This window comes from Cucurbita maxima, unplaced genomic scaffold, assembly GCF_002738345.1.
Source record: "Cucurbita maxima cultivar Rimu unplaced genomic scaffold, Cmax_1.0 Cma_Scf00016, whole genome shotgun sequence".
Taxonomy (NCBI): Eukaryota; Viridiplantae; Streptophyta; class Magnoliopsida; order Cucurbitales; family Cucurbitaceae; genus Cucurbita; species Cucurbita maxima.
This window is the reverse complement of record NW_019272032.1, coordinates 2,525,406-2,533,850: the sequence shown is the minus strand read 5'-3', so window position 1 is coordinate 2,533,850 and position 8,445 is coordinate 2,525,406. Positions and strand designations below refer to the sequence as shown.

The 8,445-nt window shown below is 41.6% G+C and overlaps 2 protein-coding genes across 3 annotated transcripts; both read right to left on the bottom strand.

Annotated features, from left to right (window-relative positions):
• Window positions 1-308: 308 nt before the first annotated feature.
• On the bottom strand, window positions 309-1,510 carry LOC111490764 (NDR1/HIN1-like protein 2). Its single transcript, XM_023139363.1, has one exon. It carries the CDS (start codon window positions 1,362-1,364, stop codon window positions 621-623), a length of 744 nt encoding a protein of 247 aa, XP_022995131.1. The 5' UTR covers window positions 1,365-1,510; the 3' UTR covers window positions 309-620.
• Window positions 1,511-1,874: 364 nt separating this feature from the next.
• On the bottom strand, window positions 1,875-7,545 carry LOC111490704 (serine/threonine-protein kinase Nek5-like). Of its 2 annotated transcripts, XM_023139258.1 has the most exons (14): window positions 7,108-7,545; window positions 6,970-7,036; window positions 6,830-6,895; window positions 6,712-6,758; window positions 6,262-6,307; window positions 6,086-6,166; window positions 5,962-6,004; window positions 5,807-5,856; window positions 5,627-5,708; window positions 5,505-5,554; window positions 5,316-5,389; window positions 4,377-4,428; window positions 3,637-4,284; window positions 1,875-2,946 (listed from the first exon to the last, which is right to left on the bottom strand). In XM_023139258.1, the coding sequence occupies exons 1-14, from the start codon at window positions 7,203-7,205 to the stop codon at window positions 1,981-1,983; spliced, it is 2,370 nt and encodes a 789-aa protein (XP_022995026.1). In that variant the 5' UTR covers window positions 7,206-7,545; the 3' UTR covers window positions 1,875-1,980. The 2 variants fall into 2 exon arrangements, with proteins under 2 accessions (XP_022995026.1, XP_022995027.1); XM_023139259.1 differs by lacking the exons at window positions 6,970-7,036; window positions 7,108-7,545 and having other exon boundaries at window positions 6,262-6,329; window positions 6,830-6,885.
• Window positions 7,546-8,445: the final 900 nt, after the last annotated feature.

Genomic DNA, 8,445 nt, shown 5'->3' with positions numbered 1-8,445 from the left:
GGGGGGGGGGGGGGGGGGGGGGGGGATCAACTAAACGAACTCTTCGAGAACAAAGAACTAAATTACAGCAGATAATTGCTCCAATCATCTGATACCCCTAAGAACTTGTATGATTTAACCCACCACCAAAAAAAGCAACAAAATCAAGTCTTATGTAAACACTCAAAACAGGTAAGTGGATAACCATGTGCCCAATCACTTCACAAGCAATAAACTTGGAAGTGCACTAAAGGCTATAATATAAGCGAATTAACAACCATGATATGAACTGAATTGCATAAGCTAATTCGAATATAATCAAGCGAGAGCTACAAATTTGTATCCTGCCTGCATACACCAACAGATATTCACTTTTTCACAGTTCCCTGAGCTCAGGTTCTAAGATTGATAAATCACAATATAAGAGGAAACCATTTACCTTATTCCAAAAGAAATCAACATCAGAATCAGACAGAAAAAATTGTATTATGAACTATACAACCTCTACTCACTCATAGCCTAAAAAGTTCATGTACATTTATGCCTACATGAATTCCTCTTTCTTTATAGATTCAAAACACTTCTAAACATGGGCTTAAGTCGTATTAAGGCAAGTACCGATTACAGCAGTAGAAAACTACTCATATGGCGACTCTGCAGCTCCTTGATTCACCCAACAGCTTACCGGAAGCGCTGCTATTCGACAACGACAGGCCAACCGACAGGTCCTCGCACAGAACCCTGAGCAACCGCCTCCTGGCCCTCCACCAACCAGCTCGAAACCCGACCCGAGCTGATAGCCCCACATCGAATTTGACGGCCCCTCGTCGGCGGTCATCGTTAATGTCATTCACAGACGAGGCATCGATGTAGGCATTGAGTGAGGAGAAAGAGGCATTAACGACCGTGTGGGTCCTCTTATCCTGAATGAATGGAGGGACTCGGGTTTCGGAAAGGATCTGATTTTTGTAGAAAACGGTGGAGTCAACAAAGTCGTATGAGATACTCATCTTCTTGTTAGGATTGAAGACGGAAAAACCAACGAACCAGGCGGCGGAGAGGGACTGAGAAGCAGCGGAGAAGTTGGTTACCTGAAAGGAATCGACGCGAAACTCAGGGAGTTGAGGGCGGAGAACGAGCCAGATAATGAAAAGAATGACGGCGGTGATGATGAAGATGACAATGATTCCAGCAATAATGGCTCGAAGAAAGGAGATACGAGCATTTTGATGGGTAGAATCGTAGGGGTTAGCGTAGTGAGAGGGATAGGAATAAGGAGGAGCAGCATAGGGATAAGCTTGATCGTGAGGCTGAGAATTGGAGGGTGGCAGGTGGCCGTTGGGGTAAGCCGGGTAGCCGGTGACGGGTCTGGAAGAATCTGCCATGGCGGATCCGATGGATCCGATCTTCTGCAGAGAGCAGAAGAGTGGGGATGAAGAATTAAGAATTAAGAATTAAGAACGTGAAAGAGGTTGAAGAAGATGAAGATGGAAGTGTAGCAATAGGGTTCGAAGGCTGTGGGAAGGGAAGTCTTCGCAATTAAGCCACAATTTCCTGCCTTTTCTTCATTTTATACCAAAAAGCTGCCACCACCGCTAAACACAGTCAAGATAAAATACTATCATTTATTGTCAAATAAAGGTAAATGTCATTGTTTTTTCTTCATAAAAAAAAGTATATATAATATTCTCGATCACATTCGTTACTCTCTTCAATCGATGTGAGATCTCACAAAGAAAATCCATGGACCAACCCCATTGTCTCCACCCTGTAGAAACTACGAGATCACCCCAAGGACGCCTTCGATATCCAGGGGAACACATTAGCTGTCCGCTATCTAGTTGGGCAGAAAAGGTCGAAGAAGGGCAATCACTCATCGTCCTAGTTCTCCTGAATCCTCAGAAACTACAAGAATTGCACTTTTTGTTAATCTGTACTGTCACTATGTACAATATGAGATGACACTGTTCTATAATACAAATAACACTCCCATCTGCAGATTCATGAACTTCTGGCATTGTCTTCCATCTTCATTCCTTTCAGACTCTTTGCTAGCCAGATCGCTGTCTCTCTCGGAGAAACCTTGTCCTTTCCAAAAGGCTTCAAGACAACTCCTAGCTCCTCCAACCTGTTGTGTTGCAGCAGCTCTGCAGATAATTCGAGCAGCTCTTCAAGTGCCTCAGCCCTCTGCCTAAAAGATTTCACATCCAAAGTTTCTCTTGCTGCCACTTCCTCTTCAACAGGCTTTGTATGCTCAGAAGAATCTGAGTTCTTTGTTGGTACTGTCGGAGGGCTTCCTCCATCCATTTCTTTGTCGCTCGAGTGATCCTCCAAGTTTTCTGTCAATGCCTGCTCGCTTCCGACTCGGAAACTACTATGTCGTATTACGTGTATGACATCGTCAAACGCTGCAGGAAGATGGCTACTGGCTAGCTTTTCGGACGGGGGATTGTTCAAACTGGTTACTTCATCGGACAGCGAGCACTCGTGAGTTGGTTTGTCATCAACCCCCCCAGGGTTTCCCTTCTCATACTGCAAAGAAGATGAGCAGCTAGGTGGGTGTGTTTCTTCAAGTTCGTCATGTTCGATACTTTGATGGTCTAAAACTAGCTCAGGTATATCAGTAAATGGAGTTGCTGCATCGTCACAAATTTCAAATCCTTGAATTGACACTGAAGATGAAACAGAATTGCTACTATCTGTTTGCATTCCTTTAGAAAAAGGTTCTGAAGTGGTGTGTTGCGTCTCCTTTTGATGAATCCTTTCTGTGGAACTTACTGCATCTGGAACGTTGATCTCGGCTTGCCTCGTTCTTGCTGGAAATGTCGGTCGTCGGAGCACGGTAGGAGGGGTTCTTTGCCTCGACTTTGAAGAAAGTCCATCATCCACTGGTTTTACAGGATGGAAAAGAGGGGGATAATTATCATATCTCTGTTTAGTCTTGGGTGTGGGATCAACCATTGGTAGCTATAACAACAAAACAAAACGGGTATTAATGACTAAAACTATAGATAATAAACCCAGATAAACGAACGTTATGTAACGGCCCACCCAAGGCCTCCGCTAGTCTTCTTTGGGTTTTCCCTTTCAGGTTTCCCCTCAAGATTTTAAAATGCGTCCACTAGGGAAAGGTTTCTGCGACCTTATAAAGAATGCTTCGTTCACATCTCCAACCGATGTGGGATCTCACAATCCACCCCCTTAGGGACCCAACGTTCTCGCTTGCACACCATCCGGTGTCTGGCTCTAATACCATTTGTAACAGCCAAAGGCCAGCCACCGCTAGCAAATATTGCCCTCTTTGCGCTTTCCCTTTCGAGCTCCCCTCAATGTTTTAAAACGCGTCCACTAAGGAGAGGTTTCTACACCCTTATAAGGAATGCTTCGTTCACCTCTCCAACCGATGTGGGATCTCACAATCCACCCCCTTGGGGACCCAACGTCCTTACTAGCACACTGTCGGGTGTCTGGCTCTGGTACTATTTATAATGACCCAAGGCCACCACTAGCAGATATTGTCCTCTTTGGGTTTTCTCTTTTGGGCTTCTCCTCAAAGTTTTAAAACGCGTCCACTCGGGAGAGGTTTCCACACTCTTGAAAAGAATACTCTGTTCCCCTCTCCAACCGATATGGGATCTCACACGTAAGTTGTTCTACCTGATGCTTTGGAGTAGCTACAGCCTGGATTCTTCTTGAGGATTCAATATTTGCCTTTGCAGGCACAGTTGTAGGTGTATCTGCATTAGACTTGGAACCAGGCACTGCCACTGGAGGTTTGATGACTTTAGGTGGCACTTCAGCATGTGCTTTCTGGTTTGATGCAACTCCAGACTTTACACAGATACCTGGAACAGGCGAATAATTTTCCCGAGCTTTTCCTTCTTTCAAAGCTAGCATTATATTTCTTATAGTCTTTGGTCGTCTTGATTCGGTATGAGATTGATGGTCTGCTTGAGCGGGTTTGGAATGCATCGGATCATTTACTTTGAGAGAGCACGTATTATGAGTTTGTTCTTCTTCACTAGGAACGAGGAGCTCGGGTCCATCGTGATCATCAACAGATGCCTTATCATTATCAGTGACTCTATCATCACAGTTCGATGCCATGGCAGGAGCATTTTTATCACTCGAAATCAAACTGTCTCTATCACTGTTTGAACTGTTGCTATTTTGACTCTCTGCCATACTCCTCCGAGAATCACGAGTTGTTCTACGCTTATCGGGCAAAGAATCCACAGGAGTGATGGAAGGACGATATTGTTCAACATAAGGTTGCAAATATGGGTGCTTTAAAAGCTCAGAAGCCTGAACAATTGAGGAGTAAAATAGAAAACATCAAATCCTGCTGGAACAAAATGTTTAGTCATGGCAAAATGTTAAAATGGAGAAAAGCTAACATTTGGTCTATGCTCCGGGTTCTTTCGTAGCATGCCCTTAATAAGTGTTTTTCTGCATGTAGAGAGCAAGGGTGTCAGCAATTGCACAATGAATCAAGAACAAAAATGTGTTTGCGTTTGCTAGCCAGCAGTTTACGTCATAATCTGTAACAGTCCAAGCCTACCGCTAGTATATATTGTATGTTTTGACCCATTACGTACCTCTGCCAACCTCATGGTTTTAAAACGTATCTGCTAGGGAGAGGCTTCCACACTCTTATAAAGAATGTTTCATTCGCATCTCCAACCAATGTGGGATCCACCCCCCTGGGGCCTAGCGTCCTCACTGGCACACCACCCGGTGTCTGGCTCTGATACCATTTGTAACATCTCAAACTCATCGCTAGCAGATATTATCCTTTTTGGCTTTCCCTTTCGAGCTTCCCTTCAAGATTTTTAAAATGTGTCGGTACGAAAAAGTTTTCACACCCTTATAAGTAATGCTTTGTTTCCATCTCCAACCGATGTGGTATCAGAGCCAGACATTGGCACACTAGGCACCAAGAGGGGTGGATTGTGAGATCTCACATCGGTTGGAGAAAAGAACAAAGCATTCCTTATGTAAGGGTATGGAAACCTCTTCCTAACAGACGTGCTTTAAAATCGTGAGGTTAGCGGCGATATGTAACGGGCCAAAGCGAACAATATCTACCGTGGTGGGCTTGAGATATTACAAATAGTATCAGAACCAAACACTAGGTTGTATGCCAGCGATGACGTTAGACCCCCAAGGGGAGTGGATTGTGAAATCCCACATCAGTTGGAGATGGGAACGAAGCATTTCTTATAAGGATATAGAAACCTACCCTAGCCGACGCGTTTTAAAAACCTTGAAAGAAAGCTCGAAAGGAAAAGTCCAAAGAGGAAAGCAATAAACTTAAATGAAAAGTTTAGACTTACAGGGATGGTGAATAGCAGGAGGGCAAGGGACCAATGGATGAACGATTAATCTTGCTAATGAGTCCTGCCATGTCCTGAAAACAATGATCCGTGCCAAATCAATTCAAAGATCAATGTAGTCTAAGCATCATATGCAGAAAATGAGACATAAAAGCCCAGAACTTAAAGTGGAACTGCACTAAATCTTACAAAAGCTTTAAAAGCTGGGCGACGCGCAGCCATCTCATACATACAACAACCTGGGGAAAGAAGAACTTAGAGATGGAAAAACTAAAGCCAAAAGCATTGGAGGGTGTTTGCAGAATGCATACCAAGAGACCAAATATCAGATTTGAAGCCATAAGGGATATCAGCTAGAAGTTCAGGACACATATAATTGGGAGTTCCAACCACCTAAGCACAAATGCACAGAACGAACACAACCATTATCTAACAAATTACAAATAGAGTTCCAACCAAAATACAAAGCAATTCAAGTATCTAGGCCATACCGAAGAAGCCAAGTCGTCTGCTTTCAGTGTCTTGGCAAGTCCAAAATCCCCTGCATTAACGACATGCCAAGAACAAAGAAAGTCACCAGGACAGCTCAAAAGTTCATCCTAAATAGACTGTAATGAACACTAAAGACAGTTGTAGATCAACCCACCAAGACGAACATCTCGATCCTTGGTGAGAAAGATGTTGGAACACTGCCAAGAACGGTCGACTTCAATCTTAAAATTAGATAAAACTAACACAAACATTATACGATTCAACAGTCAAACGCATACTTTAAGGTCCCGATGTAGAACAAAGTTTGAATGCAGGTACTCAACCGCCAACAAAAGCTGTGTAAACCACTTGCATAGTTTCTGTTCAACAATAAAAACACGAGCACCCAACAACCCAGTTTAACTTTCTTCATGTTCTATGTTATCAAGAATTCAAATATGAAAAAGAAAAGCACCTCTTCAGGAAAGTGCAACCCATTTGACTTTTTCATTAGCTCTGCCCTGTTATAGGAAAGTAAATTATCTATAAAATGATTCAATATACCGCTCAAACCCATCATTAGTAGATATTGTTGGTTTTGGCCCGTTAGATATCGCCGTCAGCCTCACAGTTTTAACGTTTGTTAGGGAGAGGTTTCCTCACCCTTATAAACAATGTTTCATTCCACTCTCCAGAGTGGTGTGCCCCCAAGGGGGTGAATCGTGAGATCCCACGTCAATTGGAGAGGGGAACGAAGCATTCCTTATATGGGTGTGGAAACCTCTCCCTAGTAGACGTGTTTTAAAACCATGACACTAACGGCAATACGTAACAGGCCAAAGCGAACAATACCCGCTAGTACACTTGGGCTATTGCAAGTTATTAATCATTGATGGAGCAAATTTCCAAAGAAAAAGCAACTCACATATCTCCACCTTCACAGTATCCAGTCACAATACAAACGTAGCAGCCCTACATTTAGAAATTTAAGAACTATAAACAACCTTAGAGAAATGAATAAGATTGAAGAAATTAACACTAACCTTCTCAACCCAAGCTTCTTTAAACTCAACTATATAAGGATGTTGAACTCTGGCTATCAGCGCCATCTACCATACATGAACTTGTTAATCAAACTGGAAAACGAAGCGATGAAGTTGGTATTAGAAAATGTTAATCAAACCTCTTGATGAGCAGATCTTCGACATCGCTCGGTCTGCCGCGCGAGCCTGATCTTCTTCAATACGTACCTAAAGATCGCAAGAACCAAATCAAACAACAACGAAATAGAAATCAAAGAACAAGAAGAAGAGAGACGAACTTCTTCTTTTCGGATTTGTGATAAACAAGAATGGCGGCTCCAAAAGCCCCACGCCCGATCTGCTCCATTATCTCGTAATGATCCATACGAGATTCCATACCCTAAAATCTCCTCAACCCGAGTGATTAAATAAACCCAATTCGAGAATCAATCGAAACCCCCAAGCGATTTTCAGATCTTGAACTGCTCCACTAAAGGCTAACGCTAAATCATCAAGTGAATGAAGCAATTACTGAGAGTTAGGGGAAATCAAAAGGCGAGTCCCAAAAAGAGATCAAAATCATTCAGCGATTAAACATTCTGGGTGGATTCTTACTTTCCCCGCCAAATGCGATTTCTGACTGACCAGTCCCTTCAAAAGTTTTAATTATGAAATTATTTAAGAAAAATACAGAATCTGTTCTAGTTAACATTTCAAGCCAGCCAGCCAGCCAGCTTATATTTTCCTTAATTTTTTAAAAAAGCTCAGTAAATAATTAAAAATCCTGAAAAAAACCAAATAATTAAAAAAAAAAAAAACGGAGGAAAAAAAGGATGAATCTTTTGAAAATGGATGTACGTAACGGTCTCGGATAACGCATCTTCCTTTGCCGACACAATATTTGATTCCATCTCTTTATCCATTATTATCGGATAATGTCTTTCCAATTATTTATTTTAACTAAAAATTAATTTTTATCTTTATATTTCATTTAAAAAATTAACGATGTAACGTTAATAAATTTAATAATCTGGTTTAAATTAATTAATTATACGGATTTCAAGTTTGTGAAATTACCTTTTTACCCTTATATTTTATTTTAGTCTAGCCTCTTTTGGGCCCCCAACCCAATAACCCGGTACAAATTAATTGGGCCCAATAGAAGGAAGGCCGGTTCGTGGGCTTCACCCAGGTTGTCGGCTAAAAACATTAAATACATTAATCTCCTCTATTATTAAAAATGCATCTACTTTATTTATTTCAAATCATTATCTTACGAATTTATTCGGGTCATATGAATTCCACTCATTTATACTTTTATTACGAATCGTAATCATTTCTAATCATATATTATCCGAACGCCCATAATTTTTTTTAATTAATTTTAATTTTTCATCTCTCGAGCGTATAGTTTTGACGGGGTACGATAATTTTGGTGTTGGTAAAAAAAGTAATTAACTTTATTAAGATTCTCAAATCATCTTTATTAAAGTGGATTTGTATGCTTATGATCCAGTTTTAAAACCTCTAATCAACAGGTTAAGCTGTCGTTTTCTGATAAGGACAGTAATTAAGGGGGGGGGGGGTTTTAAGTGTAAGGAACCTAATCGTGCCACGTGGACGAATAGTCTCTTCAC

Bases quoted from the DNA above. Each gene is read 5' to 3' on its own strand.
- LOC111490764 (XM_023139363.1), bottom strand. From the start codon at position 1,364: ATGGCAGATTCTTCCAGACCCGTCACCGGCTACCCGGCTTACCCCAAC.
- LOC111490704 (XM_023139258.1), bottom strand. From the start codon at position 7,205: ATGGAATCTCGTATGGATCATTACGAGATAATGGAGCAGATCGGGCGT. The intron at 6,896-6,969 runs GTTTGATTAACA...CATGTATGGTAG, and splicing joins GAAGATCTGCTCATCAAGAG to ATGGCGCTGATAGCCAGAGT. The intron at 5,857-5,961 runs GTGGGTTGATCT...TCGTTAATGCAG, and splicing joins GGATCGAGATGTTCGTCTTG to GGGATTTTGGACTTGCCAAG.